The sequence below is a fragment of the Mchenga conophoros genome, linkage group LG11, assembly GCF_057382185.1.
Source record: "Mchenga conophoros isolate Kocher_MC1m ecotype Shallow Benthic linkage group LG11, M_conophoros_male_GT1.1, whole genome shotgun sequence".
NCBI lineage: Eukaryota > Metazoa > Chordata > Actinopteri > Cichliformes > Cichlidae > Mchenga > Mchenga conophoros.
Genome location: NC_140536.1, coordinates 11,718,574 through 11,735,229, shown reverse-complemented (window position 1 = coordinate 11,735,229; position 16,656 = coordinate 11,718,574). Strand labels below are relative to the sequence as shown.

At 39.4% G+C, this 16,656-nt stretch overlaps 1 protein-coding gene across 1 annotated transcript; it reads left to right on the top strand.

Moving 5' to 3' along the window:
• Positions 1-759: 759 nt before the first annotated feature.
• On the top strand, positions 760-14,613 carry LOC146563668 (galanin receptor type 1-like). The gene is made up of 3 exons (XM_085290907.1): positions 760-1,755; positions 1,849-1,914; positions 11,181-14,613. Exons 1-3 carry the CDS (start codon positions 1,087-1,089, stop codon positions 11,499-11,501), a joined length of 1,056 nt encoding a protein of 351 aa, XP_085147033.1. The 5' UTR covers positions 760-1,086; the 3' UTR covers positions 11,502-14,613.
• Positions 14,614-16,656: the final 2,043 nt, after the last annotated feature.

Below are 16,656 nucleotides of genomic sequence, written 5' to 3'. Positions count from 1 at the left end.
ATTTCCATAATGTATTTTTAGTCGCTTTTCCGCCACGTTATTCACAGAACAATAAGTTAACAGTTCATGCATGACATTCTTGTCAACTTGGATTTGAAAAAAGACTCCCCAAGTCTTCTGAGGGATCACAACAATCTGAGGGAACACACACAGACACACACATGCACACTAAGGTCAACATCTGCTAAACAATCTTCGTCTGCTTGTGATTTGATTATTGTTCATATTATTGAGTAACCAAAACTTAAAAACTGGTCAAATAAGACAAATGAGAGCTTTCCTAATCAGAAAAGTGCATCAGAATGTACATTTCCTTTTTACTGGGTGAAATAAGGCAGACATTATAAAAATGACACTGCAACCAAGTACCATTTGTTATAACATGTTTCGGCAGTTTATTTTCTTTCTATGATAAAAGCCATTTAAGCCAATCAGACCATGACTGGCGAACGATATTGTTTTGTGGTTTATTGCACATTTGACAGACCAGCCCTGTGATCAGAGCAGCATTTGCACCTTGGCCGTAAAGTATCACAAACAAACTGAATCTGACAAGGAAAATTACTTTGACGTTCAGTTTTAATGGGATGGTTTCGGAAACACGTAGAATAAACAGTATTCCATTAATTCTCTCTCTCTCTCGCTCCCCCCCTATTTCTTGGGAGGTGGTATTGATGCTGACGTGCAGCGGTAGAGCCCAGCCCCTGCTCTAATCTGAGAGGAAAAAGTCCCGACGCGGAGAAAGAGGCAACAGACTGGATCGGCGCGGTCGCTGCGCGCTCGGGTCAGGTGCGCGCCGGGAGAGCGACTCCAAAACGCGCAGCTGCAAAGCTGATTTAACGCTGCACAAAAACCGAGATCGCTTTGAAATATACACAAATATAATATAGAAAGCTAAGAGGGGGATTTACCGAAGTCTCGACACAAAGACACAGGAGAGCAACAATACTGTCTGCAGGAACGCTGATGGAAACGTACCTGACCATAAACCCTTGCCCAGAAAATTCCGTGCAATGAAGCAGCACAGACCAGCTGCAGGTGCCTTTGCTTACCTTTTAACTTAATCCGAAGAGCAAAGAATAAATAATGAACTTGACAGACTCTGTTTGGCTCTTGGAAGAGCCCTGGAACCTCAGCCGTGTGGAGGAGGAGGAGGACGAGAAACTTTTATTCGGGATCGGCACGGATAATTTCATCACGCTTCTGGTTTTCGGGCTCATCTTTACGCTCGGCGTGCTGGGCAACTCCATGGTGATCACCGTGCTGGCCCGGAGCAAACCGGGAAAACCTCGAAGCACCACCAACATATTCATCCTGAACCTAAGCATAGCAGACCTGTCTTACTTGCTCTTCTGCATCCCTTTCCAGTCCACTATCTACATGATGCCCACTTGGGTGCTCGGTGCGTTTATTTGCAAATTCATCCACTACTTCTTCACTGTTTCTATGCTGGTCAGCATCTTCACCCTATCCGCTATGTCAGTGGACCGATACATTGCCATCGTTCACTCCAGAAAGTCGTCCTCTATTCGGGTGGCGAAGCACGCTCTTATTGGTGTGGTGGTGATTTGGATACTCTCCCTGGCCATGGCTGCGCCTATCATGTATTACCAGAATATTTTTCAGAGAGGGGAAAATCACACCTTTTGCTGGGAAGTGTGGCCGGATCAGAACCAGAAGAAGATCTATGTGGTTTGCACGTTTATCTTTGGTTATGTGCTGCCTCTGCTGCTCATTTCTTTCTGTTATGCAAAGGTAAGAAAAGGCTGTTCACACAGGTCAGTGATATAATTAGAGGAATTACTGCTAAAGAAATGTACATTTGACTTCTGTATCCCTTGTTTACAGGTGTTAAATCACTTGCACAAAAAACTAAGAAATATGTCCAAAAAGTCAGAGGCATCAAAGAAAAAGGTACGTATCATAGCGATGTGTTGGGTGGTTGGGGAATAGCCATTATAGTATAGCCATTGATAGTTTATGCATTCATTTTTTTGAATAAAGAATAAGAATTCACTCAAGTATTTGGCCGACCACAGTCCAGCACCTATAATTTGGTGCAGGAATAGCCATACACCAAATCATTACCTCCGACTCTCCCTTGTAGCCAGAATAATAAATATAAATGCAATATTGTGTACGTGTACTATTAACTGGTGCACTTGAGCTTGATGGCCAAAAGGTAATGCACAATCAAGCTGCCATCTAGACTATCATACTCTTTGGAGGTCATTTGACTTTCCTGAGAGTAGCTATCTGCAGTCGCCTACTTGATTACCGATACGTCTGTCTGTTATATGTCACAGCATCTGATAACTGCTTACAATGTTACAAAGCCAGGAGTACAGACTCCCGGTCAGTTGGGGAGATGGACCGATGAGGATTTACATGTGCTTTCGTGCGTACTTCTCTAGAAACATGCTTTTATGACCTGAAACCTAAACAACTGTGGAAAGTGAATCGGGAATTTCTGATGTTCTGATGATTTATTGTGTTTGCTATGCGGGGAGTCCTGGAAGAGATTGTCACACCAATAACTTTGTGATAAATGGTCGTCCAACAAATCATTAAACCCTGTAATACATAAATTACGTTTGCAGGTACTGAGAGACTAAAATGAATGTCAGAAGAGAGCACTTTTACACACTTTCAGAGGGAATCAGCAGCTGCAGTGAGGAAAAATACAAGCCGGTGTAAAACTGACAAAGATGAGAATTTTATACTGAAAACTGGATCATGTGTATGCACTTTTGATGAATATGCATGTTTTGTGTTTCCTTGGCAGTATCTCTCTGATTAGTCCAGTGTGTCTTAGGAGAAGTGTTTAGTAATACCTACAGTCCTTATAGGTCAGAGGTGTCGAACTCCAGGCCTCGAGGGCCGATGTCACGCAGGTTTCAGATGAGTCCTTGATCCAACACAGCTTATTTAAATGGCTAAATGACCTCCTCAACATGTCTTGAAGTTCTCCAGACGCCTGGTAATGAACTAATCATTTGATTCAGGTGTGCTGACCCAAGGTGATATCTAAAACCTGCAGGACACCGGCCCTTGAGGCCTGGAGTTCGACACCCCTGTTCTAGGTTATTACTTTATTACTTTTATTTCTATCATTTAATCTACAAACAGGTTAGAGGGATTTAAGCTACTTACACTTCTTTGTCTTTCCTCTTATGGTGTGAAATGGCAGACACTAAATGAAACACACTTTCAAGAGGAAACTATTTTTGGACTGACACGTGTTCTGGCACAAGCACAACAGTGAATCAAACCCCTGGTTGATTTCTCAGCAGCCTGACTCAGAGACTAACTTGGCTGGTACCAGTAACTTAACCACAGTGGCTTGGTCATATTATATGAAGAATAGTCTGGGCTGCAGCTTGGAGTGCTGGGAAATATGCTTTACAGCTTTCTTGATTTAATTAAAAAAATCTCTTATCAGTCCTTTAAAAATACAGCGAGGAGGTGGCTTAGCTTATCTCAACATACAGTAAATACTGGAAGCTGCTATTACCCGCGTACAGTGCTAATGAACTTCTTTCCTGTCGTAACAGTATAAACTGGGCTATGAATTAAAACTATGGGGGCTTTGCAGACATTTTCCCACAGATTTATTGAAAACATAATTCATATAACAAAGTAGCACATACTGTTGGGTCTATACTTTGTTAGACAAATAAACCACAGTGGATTTTAATTCAAACAGATATGATTGAAGTGCAGACTTTAAGCTTTAATTCAAGAAGCTTTGTAAAAATGATAATTTACTGGTTAAGGAATTACAGCAATTTATATACACAGTGTCCCATTTTCAGAGGCTCTAAAGTATTTGGACAATTGACTGAGAAGGTAAGTAGCGTTACCTTGTTTTTCATGAAAAAAGAAGCAGACACATTATCTGGATGGAGGGATGGACAATATCTGAAGTTAATTCAAAGTGTTGAATTTATAGTTGATAGCTTTTCACTGTATTTTTAATATGAGACCTAAGGCGGTGTCAGATGTTTGGCAAGGGAGGCCAAAAAACAAAACAAACCTCTCAGAGAGATAGCATAAAACTTGAAGAGAGGCCAAAACAATAATCTGGTTCATTTTTCAAAAGAATGAATGAACTGGCCAGCTCAGCAACACTGTAAGAACAGAAGATAACTAAAGTTCATGATGACAAAGATAAACCACTTTGCAAAATCTAACCAATTAAAGAACACTCTCAAAGAGTTCGGTACGCCTTCATGAATGCAAGAACAGAAGATTTACCACTGGCTACGCTAGCAGCAGTTTAGACTTTGCCAGAAAACATCTACAAGAGTCTGCAGAGTTCAGAGAAATCTTTGGGGAGATGAAACGAAGATGAACTTGTACCAGGATAACCTCAAGTGAGCAGTATGGAGAATGAAAGAAGCAGCTCATGATGTGAAGCATACAGCACTATCTGTAAAAACTTGGAGGAGACAACTTATGGTTGTCAGTAGAAATGTATCACTGGTGTTTATTGATGACATGACCGCTGATAGAAGTAGGAGGATGAATTATGAAGAAAACTCTCTGGTCAGATTCAGCAAAATGCTGCAAAAACAATCAGACAGTGCATCAAAGTGCAAATGGTTTTATAAGCGAAAGCTGCAAAGCAATCCAAGTTTCTAAAGTCCCAGACATGGAATGTTCTTCAAATGCCAACGGAGTCACCTGAGCTCGACCAAGTTGAGCAGCGTTTTGTGTTCATAAATGCAAGACTGAATACAAAACGACCCACAAACAAGCAGCAACGGAAGGTGGTTGAAATCAATGTAAAGCATCTCAAAGGAGGAAGACATGATGTCCATGAGTTCAAGACTTCAGGCAGTCACTGCAATTCTTATTCTATTTAAAACAGTCCTCAGTTCATGCAAACCCTCTGGGGTCAAGTTAAACCTCTTGAATTAAAGTCCAAGGAGCTTGAAAAAGACAGCGACTGGACTTATTATAGTTTTTCGAAGATGCCTCACCTCTCATCCACGAGGCTTCTTCTTTTCAAGGGCCTAGACTACCATGACTTTGATGACTGGGAACATACACAGACTCTTGAATTAAAGCTGTGGGTTTGTACTTCAATCACATATTAACTATGGTGGTTTACAGAGGCAAAACTAAAAAAAAATGCATCTTTGTCCAGTAAATTATGGACCTGACTGTTTTGTCCAAAAAACACCAAATTTCTCAGGCTCACAATTACAACTTGAAAGCTGACCTGAAGGTTTAATCTGCGATAAGATGATGTTATGTAAGAGCAGACCATTTCAGGACATCCTGTTGTCTCCATCTTACTGCCTGTCAAAAATAATCCCACAAATAACACCCCAATAAAATGAATCAGTGAACTTAGCTGTTCCCCACTTTTTCTGGGTTGTAGGCTATAACTGAGAGGTATCAGAGTCCTATCAGTTTACTGTACATGAATGAAAATCTGCATATTTTTCAAAATGCTGATTAAATCCATTACGTCTAAAACATATCAAATCCTGATGAGCCAGATGAGCAAAAATCCGACTGACATTCTGGTTCTAATCTTCTTTTTCATACTATTAGCACACAGACATATTATCAAGGGTTTCCCTCCATAAAAGATGAAAATCAACAGGTAAAAAGAATAAATTGCATCTGGTGAAAGCAAAGGGAATTTGTGCAGAAATGGGTTTAACTTAGGTCTCAGCTGCTCTCTGTCAGGCTGGTGAAATATATTTGTTAAAAGCAGCTGGGAAGACCAAGGTTGCTCCCATGGCTGTTGTGAAACACAACCAATGTTCTTATCGACTTCAGCCTCACAGAGGAGGAATCACACAGCCTTCAAAAGTCACAACACAACACACTGTCAACACACAAATCTAGGAAACCATAGGGAATACGAACCTTTCTTTTCTGCAAGGTCTTTGCAAGGAGTTGATTTTTTATATATGTGTCACATATATGCTACAAATCCTTTCTGATTATATGTGTCTGGATTTTTTTCTCTGTTTTAAATCTGAGGTTGAGGAGCCATGCAGTAAGCAGTGTTAAATCTTAGGAGTTTAAGTCTGTTATGCAGATGGAAAACACAGATGGTTATAGATAATTACAAAAATAAATGTTTGGCCAAGTCATTCTGAAATTATTTAAGAATGTGTGTAGGCTGTAATATGCATATCTGAAGCCTGGGAGACTGAATGAATTGACTGACACCCAACAGCATGCAGTAATTTCCCAGTGACTTCGGGAGTAATGAGAACAATGTTGAATGAACATTTAAAAAGAGCTGCAGAAAACTGTGAATCCAAATGATATTTTTTGATTACTAGTGATGATTAGTTGTGGAAATATCAAAAATGTAGCACAAACTTGCCAAATGATAATTTCCCAACATGATAACAGTTTTTCTTGTGTTTCTCTTTGAAGAAAAGTCATCTTGGTGTCCATTTTTGACTTTAAAAACTCGAAAGAATCACCTTTGGGTTGTTAGGTAAATCAGTTCTTGAGTGATGAGCTAAAAGTTTATGACAGAAGGTGTTTCTGCTGCAGTCGTTTACAATAACCTAACGACTGCCTCTCTGTGGGTTTAGGGGAAGATGTGAATGTTTTATGGACACCATTCAAACAAAACCCTGCTTTTACTGTAATACTGCGCTAAAACTGTGAGAACCTGTTCATAGTCACCGTGTCTTTGTGTCTATGTGTGTAGTTGTGTTGGGGTCAGAAAGATTTCTCTGGCCAGTGCTAACTTGTATCAAGACAAAAATGTTTACCTACAGTGGGGCAAAAAAGTATTTAGTCAGCCACCGATTGTGCAAGTTCCCCCACTTAAAATGATGACAGAGGTCAGTAATTTGCACCAGAGGTACACTTCAACTGTGAGAGACAGAATGTGAAAAAAAAAATCCATGAATCCACATGGTAGGATTTGTAAAGAATTTATTCGTAAATCAGGGTGGAAAATAAGTATTTGGTCAATAACAAAAATACAACTCAATACTTTGTAACATAACCTTTGTTGGCAATAACAGAGGTCAAACGTTTACTATAGGTCTTTACCAGGTTTGCACACACAGTAGCTGGTATTTTGGCCCATTCCTCCATGCAGATCTTCTCGAGAGCAGTGATGTTTTGGGGCTGTCGCCGAGCAATACGGACTTTCAACTCCCGCCACAGATTTTCTATGGGGTTGAGGTCTGGAGACTGGCTAGGCCACTCCAGGACTTTCAAATGCTTCTTACGGAGCCACTCCTTTATTGCCCGGGCGGTGTGTTTTGGATCATTGTCATGTTGGAAGACCCAGCCCCGTTTCATCTTCAAAGTTCTCACTGATGGAAGGAGGTTCTGGATCAAAATCTCACGATACATGGCCCCATTCATTCTGTCCTTAACACGGATCAGTCGTCCTGTCCCCTGGCAGAAAAACAGCCCCATAGCATGATGTTTCCACCCCCATGCTTCACAGTAGGTATGGTGTTCTTGGGATGCAACTCAGTATTCTTCTTCCTCCAAACACGACGAGTTGAGTTTATACCAAAAAGTTCTACTTTGGTTTCATCTGACCACATGACATTCTCCCAATCCTCTGCTGTATCATCCATGTGCTCTCTGGCAAACTTCAGACGGGCCTGGACATGCACTGGCTTCAGCAGCGGAACACGTCTGGCACTGCGGGATTTGATTCCCTGCCGTTGTAGTGTGTTACTGATGGTGACCTTTGTTACTTTGGTCCCAGCTCTCTGCAGGTCATTCACCAGGTCCCCCCGTGTGGTTCTGGGATCTTTGCTCACCGTTCTCATGATCATTTTGACCCCACGGGATGAGATCTTGCGTGGAGCCCCAGATCGAGGGAGATTATCAGTGGTCTTGTATGTCTTCCATTTTCTGATGATTGCTCCCACAGTTGATTTTTTCACACCAAGCTGCTTGCCTATTGTAGATTCACTCTTCCCAGTCTGGTGCAGGTCTACAATACTTTTCCTGGTGTCCTTCGAAAGCTCTTTGGTCTTGGCCATGGCGGAGTTTGGAGTCTGACTGTTTGAGGCTGTGGACAGGTGTCTTTTATACAGATGATGAGTTCAAACAGGTGCCATTCATACAGGTAACGAGTGGGGGACAGAAAAGCTTCTTACAGAAGACGTTACAGGTCTGTGAGAGCCAGAGATTTTCCTTGTTTGAGGTGACCAAATACTTATTTTCCACCCTGATTTACGAATAAATTCTTTACAAATCCTACCATGTGAATTCATGGATTTTTTTTTTCACATTCTGTCTCTCACAGTTGAAGTGTACCTCTGGTGCAAATTACTGACCTCTGTCATCATTTTAGGTGGGGGAACTTGCACAATCGGTGGCTGACTAAATACTTTTTTGCCCCACTGTATCATGTGACTGGTAAAATATTTTTTTAAAACTATATTTATTGTAATTTATCAATGCAGTACTGTATTTTGTTACAGTTAAATAAGGATCGCAGGGCATTTCATCAGACCGCACAAATATTAGCCATATAAAATAGCATTATACTCTAAAGTCGCTCATGTGAACATGTTGCCTATACACACAGCACTGAACAGTATCTGGAGTCAGGTTAGTGGCTGGAATGTTTGACTCCATCACTATGCTCAGAAGTTCCTAACAGTGATTCTAACGATGCACACAGCAGCGTTCTTTTAGCGCCCGTGAATACTTGCTGCCTGCTGCTATTACCAACCAAAAGACATATCCACCGTGATATCACCATTTGGTTTAAAACTCTGCATTTGGCAGTCATGTTAGCTTTTTTTTGGATCAAAAGCACCACATTTAGATGAGAGTATGAACTGTTGCTTTAATAGCAAACACGTTAGTTTGGATAGCAAGCTAAACTCTATGCTAGCAACACATTTTTGCTAAGTAATACACACACAGCACACATTTCCACACAGCAAGCCATAATTACTCAGATAATCCATTAAAAATTCTACAAACGTTCACCCCACTCAGAGTTGTCTTTTTTAATAGGCTGTAATCATACTTTTTAATGCTGTAAAGTTGAGCATTTCAAAACAGGAGTCTGTGGCGAAAGACTTGCTTTTTGGAGTCAAGTGGCACCGAGCTGAACTTCAGTTTTTGGCACTTCTTCATTGGTGTCATTTTTCTGCTTTACAGATTGTGCCTTTTTAGACTGAACCAAACAGCAATGCTGAAATCTACAACACCAAAACAATTAGGTTACCATCGAGACCTTACAGTCAGCTGATTTAGCAACTTTCTGGCATTTTTGTGCTTGCCATAAAAATGTTTTTAAAAACCTTGTAGGTTGCATAGTTGTCATACAAGGAAATGACATATTAGGCTTTTCATTTTTCATAACAGTAAAAATACTGCATCTCAGAATGCTCTCCAATGAGGTGAAAATCTGTGCACTCATATTCATTTAGTTGAGAATATTTTCACTTTACACTTAACATCAGCTCTGTTACTTCTGACAGCTACTTGCTCAGATGGTTGGCTAAATATTATTTCTAACTTATACCCATCAAAACTTGGAAAGCTGAATTCCTGATTCAGGATTTTCAATATTTCCGTTATCTTTGATGAGAAGTAATTAGCCCTGCAATAAATCTTCTTACTACCTCAGCAAATCAAGGAGCATGTAATTAGTTTTTCTTCCTTTTTTTTTGTTTGTAGGAAGAATAACATCGTTTAATTTCTTCTTCTTGGATATTATGTAAATTTAATAATAATAATAATGGATTGCATTTATATAGCGCTTTTCGGGACCCCTCAAAGCGCTTTACAATACCACTATTCATTCACTCTCACATTCATACACTGGTGGAGGCAAGCTACAGTTGTAGCCACAGCTGCCCTGGGGCAGACTGACAGAAGCGAGGCTGCCATATCGCGCCATCAGCCCCTCTGGCCATCACCAGTAGGCGGCAGGTGAAGTGTCTTGCCCAAGGACACAACGACCGAGACTGTCCGAGCCGGGGCTTGAACCGGCAATCTTCCGATTACAATTTGATTTATGATAACTGTCACATCATTTTACAGGTTTTGTAAGTAGCTACAGAAATGAGTTTATGACACAGACTGTGGATGAAATGCCACCAGTGACTCATTAAGTGTCGGGTGAAAAGGCATTTACAGTACGTCTGCTTTTTCAAGGTTTTTAGGCCGTACTTGAAAATATTTAAACAGCTGTCTAAGGTCAGATCTGCTGTTTTTGTTCATACCAGTTCTTTGTTAACTTCATCCACTGCTCACGCACTATTTGCCTTGGGCACTGTGCTTAAGTTGATTGTTTTCTAATTGATAAATATGTTCAAAACTCTCTTAACTTTTTTGGGGGAAAACAGCTGTAATACAGAAGAACAGAACAGTCAACACAGCTGTCATGAGATTTAAGAATTAAACAAGTATGCCACATTGCCATGCTACTGAGTAAACCTAACAAAAATAACACGTAGCATTTGCAAATAGGAATCACCCAAATGTGCATGTAGAGATGTTAAAAGTCACTTATGTAATGTTGATTAATTAAAGTCTGTGGTATGGGATCATAATATTATCAGTGCAAAGTTCTCAGTATTTACTGTTAAACTCTAAAATGATTAAATGTAAATGGGGGTATGAGAAGGTTTATTGATGTGTGATGAGCTCCTCGATCCTCAGGCCAAAGAAAAATGGCATATCAACAAAGAATATTAATCCATTATCTTCTGAGTTGTTGGACATTAGTCATCCAAAGTCTCCTGAAGCGCACTTTAGTTTGGCTTGAAGCCAGAGCCTGCTTACTCTCTCTCTCTTTCACTTGCTGTCAATGGACTGTCTGACAGATCTCTCCACACACTTCCATTGCTGATGCAGAGATAAGAATGCAGTGATGTGCATACTGCTGCCAAAATCTAAGATATTGGTTAGCAAAAATAACTCATAATGTTTCTCAAGCAATGCATACTTAAAAATGAGCATGGTCTCAAAGACTTCTACTGGAGGGCAGGAACTTGATTATAGGATGTTAATGATCTCACACAATTTTTACAATGCAGATTGGTCCCAAACATGCCACTATCTCATCAATGACTTTCCAAGCTTTATTCTTCTATCGTAAACAAGACTTCAAGCTTAAATAGAATATTAAATTCTGTATTTGTTATCCTTGTGGATACTGACAAAATCTTACCTTTTTCCCTTTCCTTTGTGGATCCCAGACTGCTCAGACGGTGCTTGTGGTGGTGGTGGTGTTCTGCCTGTCGTGGCTCCCTCATCATGTAGTTCACCTCTGGGTGGAGTTTGGGACCTTCCCGCTAAACCAAGCCTCCTTTGTATTGCGGGTGGCTGCACACTGCCTGGCGTACAGCAATTCATCAGTCAACCCGGTCATCTACGCCTTCCTGTCGGAGAACTTCAGAAAGGCCTATAAGCAGGTGTTTAAATGCCAGATTAGAACCAGTGACTCCCCGCTCAATGACATCAAGGACATTCGTAGCAAAGTGGATACGCCGCCCTCAACTAACTGCACAAATGTTTGACTTTTTCTTTTTCTGTCGCATGGATATCGCGAAAGCTGTAATATTCCACATAAGCGCTGTTAATTTCACCTGGACTAGAGGGGATAAGGCACCAGTGACTGCAGGACACGATTACTGCCTCTTTGATCCGGCTGTGATTGCTACTGTACATGTCATCACTAATGGAAAAAAAAAACCTGTCTGAAACTGAGAAAAAGTCATCCTTCTTCGACAGTGACCTCTCTTAAACTGTAGAAAGTGAGTTTATTCAAATCAATGAATTTAAAACTCTGCATGAGGAAAAGAAAAACAAGATTGGTGCAGGTCCAATAAGTGGAAATTTTTCATAAAAAGTAAGAGTTGTATTAAAAGAAGCAACACATATATATACCTGTAATACAGTCTGTTTAAATAAATAAATAAATACTTGTATGATTTTGCAGGATTTGGATTATTCAATGAAGAAGTAGTAAAGGATCACAAAATTCATGCATCTGATCCAGTGGTTGTTTTGCCATCTTTGTTTCTTTAGTGATGAAAGAGGTATAGGATAACATGCTAGCTGAGCTAGCTTGAATGAGCTCCTCTTAGCTAGCTGTTTCTAAAACAGGTGGCTCCTAGCTACATCCAAAACTGTTTCTACAAATTACATGTCATAAACTAGACACATTTAAGCCCAGTTTACGTGTTGCTAACTACTTTTAGCTTGGTATGCTAATGTTAACCCTGAAAACCTGGACAGTGAAAGCAAACAATGGTTTTCCGAAGACAGGAGTGTGATTATGGCGCAATAACTCTAAAAAGCTACTCTTTTGTTTCATAAAAAGGGTCTAGGATATGAAGGTCTTTAATAGTCCTAATGTGCTTGTGAATTCTAGTTAAATTAGTACCAAAAAGGCCCTTTTTAAAAAAGATTAGCAAGCATGACTCACTAATATCATGGAAACATACAATTTTGTTTCAAGTTAAGTTGAATGAAAGTTGGCTAATATTTAACTCTGTAGTGGATAACTTTTCTTTATTTTGTCTGTTGTTACAGACACCAGATTGAGAATTAAAACCAGTGCCAAAACTAGTTTACCAGGAAACTATAGGTGCCCATAGACTAAATCAACATTGTCTTAATTTATTTGGCAATGACTTGATTGTAATCCCCGTAGTCCATCTTTAGGGTTTAAGAGCCTGTTTTGATTTGATTGAACTATCAAACATGCTTTATAATCATCTTAAAGCAAATTTCATATGACTACAGACAATATTTTTGTGTAATAGACCTCTGGAGTTTGTGGTCAGTATCACAGCCATCTGTTTGGCAAATAGTCTGCTGTACCTCCCATTGAGGAAAAAATATGAAAGACTGGAACTAAAAGATTTTTTTAATTGTTTTTCTACATATTGAAGTTGTAATCATCACTGTGTGTGTTTTGGGGTTGTTAAATAAGGTACATCTTAACTGCACTCATGACAAGGATCATATACATGAGTATTAAATGAGTAACATTTTTCAAGTAAGCTGTCCATCCCTGCTGATGGTCCTTCACCGTAGATTAAAAATAAAAGACCTACTATTTAAGTTGCACTCTGCTTGAGAAACAATGTATTTTATTATTACATTTGGTTGTAAATACTAAAAGCTAAAGCTTATATTCACATATGTCTTTGGAAATCTTGCTGTACTTGCTTATGATGCTACGTAAACAGTTTTCAGATTGTGTTGTGCTGTATCAATCAGCCTGGCTGTTGAATGTACCGATGATTGTTGTACTTTTCCTGGTAGCCATCTTTGTAACCAAGAAAACAACAGAACAATGGAAATGAAGAATTTTAATGTTGTACAATATATGTGATGTGCCAAATCACCGTATAGTAGCTTTATCTCAGTGCAACAAAATAATTTAAACTACACAAGATGAGAGCTTTAAATACAGTACTGCTCGGTATTCTCTGTAACCACAAATACTCTGCTTAAGATTTTAGTCCACAGCACCATCTTTCTCCTGAGAACAGCAAATACCGGTAATCAGGGTCATCCGAGTCTTGCCCTCGCTCTCATTGAGGCTCTTAGATGTGAGAGTCGAGGCTTTTTCTGACAGAGATGCAGTTGATGACTTTGCTCACTGTATTGCTGACTGCACAGATAATTATACCCACAAAGGACTCAGGATTCTTTCTTTCTTTCTTTCTTTCTTTCTTTCTTTCTTTCTTTCTTTCTTTCTTTCTTTCTTTCTTTCTTTCTTTCTTTCTTTCTTTCTTTCTTTTTTTTTTAAATAGGACGTGCTTGGAAACCACATCCTGATGGTGTAGGGAACATAGCTACTGATTTCTGTAAAAAGAGTTAATGAACAACATTTTTCTTTTTAATCAAGAATGTATTTTCAGTTTGATATCACTTTTTATTGCAGTCCCCAAATTACAGTATAACTGTTTTAGTAATTATAGACTACTGATCAATATTAATCATATGTTTAGGCATATCTAAGTACAGGAGAAGAAGATCAGAGGATACAGACTAAGTGGTTCCAGCTTTTATTCTGCTTTATTTGTGTACTTTTTATTATTACTGCTAACGCTGTGAGCTCTTTTAATTTCTAGGCTCTATGAGAATTTTATCCCTGCGTTCCCTTTGGTATTTACTGTTTCATGAGTACAATGAATATACTGTAACTGTAATGTGACGGCTATTTTCTTACATGTTTTATTTTCATTTTGAAATGTAGATTTATGGATTAAACTTTCTTTCTTTTTTTTTTCTTCAAAATTCATCTACTCCATGCTCAGTAAAATGTTTTTTCTCATAAATAAAAATGGAATTAAAAACAGTATGGTAAAACCAAATGTATGCACATACCATTTTGTGAGTAAATGCAATAAATGTAATTCTTTCTAACTGTAAGTTTCTGGAGAGACACACATTTGTACAACTTTTAGTCATTTTGTTTAGTGTGGCTTGCTTTTTGACTCTGATTCCTGTATTAAAACAGCTGTGATATAAAATCAAAATCTGACAAAACAATTATATAACTCTCTTTTAAGTATATTGATATCTGGATTGTATTATGAAATATATTCAGGCTTTTGATTGTGTCTTATGCAGTGCTGCTTGTATTATAGTCACATTAAACTCTGGCATTTCCTCGGTGGAGTTGTCTTATTCCATAAACAACACTTGCTCACATACATGAAATTTCACTGTGTTTATTCAAAAAGCGAATTCTTATGTCACACTGAGGCTTTATTTATAAAAGTAGCATTTTCTTAAGCCTCATTTATACCCCAAACCAACTCTCACCTTCTTGATTATAACTGTGTATAACTCAAAGTGCCAAAAGAATGAAACCATGGAGCAGACCCACACCAGTTCAGATCCCTCCAGTTTGTTTTTTTAGATTACACAGTATAGAGAGTCCTGGCATCAAATCCACCCAGTGAACCCAATGACCGGTTTCTTTGCAATGATGTTTTCTATTGTAAATATGTAGCTTTTTCAAAGCAGTTCTATGTACAAAGATGCCAAATATCAATATAAAAACAGTAATTTAATCCCCTTTGAAACACCAAGTATATCCACAGGTGTGCAGCTGAAATAAAAATCACCCAAAGGACATTTTTTTATTGCTTTGAAAATCAGTACAAATAAGAGAAACGGCTCCTCTTAGCTTTAATGAAATTGCTAAGCCTAACAGTAAACAGAAGCAAACTGGGAATTTGATTTTCCTTTCTATGAGGTTGGATTGCTGAGGGTTCTGACAAATGGCAATTTTTGTTATCCCACCACTTTGGATCATCATGTGACCAATATCTTCAATGATCCCTTCACATTCTAGCATCAAGGCGAACATTTTGTGAAGTGACACTCATTATAATAAAGGTTATTAATCAAAAAATATCTGTGATAGTTTTTGTAGATCAAATAGCAGTGAAACGAGTGATATTGCCATCAACTTTCAGTTTCCCTTCGCATAAATTGTCTATTCAAAGTGTACAGAAAATAAACCCCACTCAGACTAATAAGTATCATGTTTGTGCAAGAAATCTCCTACCAGACATTTGACAGTTAATGCGTCTTCTTTTACAATATGGCAAAATCACAACACTTCCTCACCAGTGAGGTGGAAATATAGTTGAGTAAACTGCAAGCCCTGATTGTTGCTAGGTGCCCCCTGCAATCCACTTCTTTTTCACAGATGAGTTTGCATGTTTTGTAGTTGGCTGTTTCTAAGTATCTTAAATCCTAACTTCCAACTCAAGTGCATTGAGCCACTGTCTAGTTTTCCTGCCTTGGCTGCCAAATTGACACCAGTTGTTGCCTAAGTGTCTGTGAAGGTTCTCAGTCATCCAGGTCATCGTAGTCAAAGGAGCTTGCAAAGAAAAGCGTCTGGACTTCTTTAAGTTGCTTGAAGACGTTTCACCTCTCATCCGAGAAGCTTCTTCAGTTCTAAGGTCAAATGGTGGAGAGTCCCAGATATAAACCTAGTGGGAGTTTCCCCCCACAGAGGGACAAAAGGATCCCCTGATGATCCTCTAATCGCCTGAGCCAAGGTGTGAAACTGGGTGTGGGTTCCAATCAGCCAGAGTTTCGGGTGTGTTCATTGTGAAACCTGGCCCCACCTTATCATGCGAATTCCTGAAATCAGATGGCCCAGGATGTGAGTGGGCGTTAAGGCGTCTGGGGAGGGATCTCAAAACTGGATTATAGATGGCAGAGAGTTGGTGTCGTAAACCCCCGCCTCTGTTCAAAGATGGTCGCTCACAGTGGACATAGATGGCTTCTTTCACTCCTCTTTCAAACCATCTGTCCTCTCTGTCCAAAATGTGAACATTGGCATCCTCGAAAGAGTGTCCTTTATCCTTAAGATGCAGATGGACTGCTGAGTCTTGTCCTGTGGAGGTGGCTCTTCTGTGTTGTGCCATGCGCTTGTGAAGTGGCTGTTTGGTCTCTCCAATGTAGAGGTCTGAGCATTCCTCATGGGAATGCTGAATGGGAAGCAGGTGCATGGTAAAGCTGAAGATCAGCCTTTACGGGCATTAATAAGGAGGGGACAAAGCCAGGTGACTGGATCTGGAAGCAAATCTGAGGGCATCTGGTAGATAAATGGAGAATAGAAGGATGGAGGCTGGAGTTAAGAGCAGTGAGAGAAGAACCAAGACAGTTTAATATGCTGTCATTGGCAAACTG

What these genes read in the sequence shown, in the direction of transcription:
- LOC146563668 (XM_085290907.1), top strand. Translation starts at nt 1,087, where the DNA reads ATGAACTTGACAGACTCTGTTTGGCTCTTGGAAGAGCCCTGGAACCTC. An exon ending in TTTCTTTCTGTTATGCAAAG is followed by an intron (nt 1,756 to 1,848) that starts GTAAGAAAAGGC and finishes CCTTGTTTACAG; the next exon opens with GTGTTAAATCACTTGCACAA. An exon ending in CAGAGGCATCAAAGAAAAAG is followed by an intron (nt 1,915 to 11,180) that starts GTACGTATCATA and finishes TGTGGATCCCAG; the next exon opens with ACTGCTCAGACGGTGCTTGT.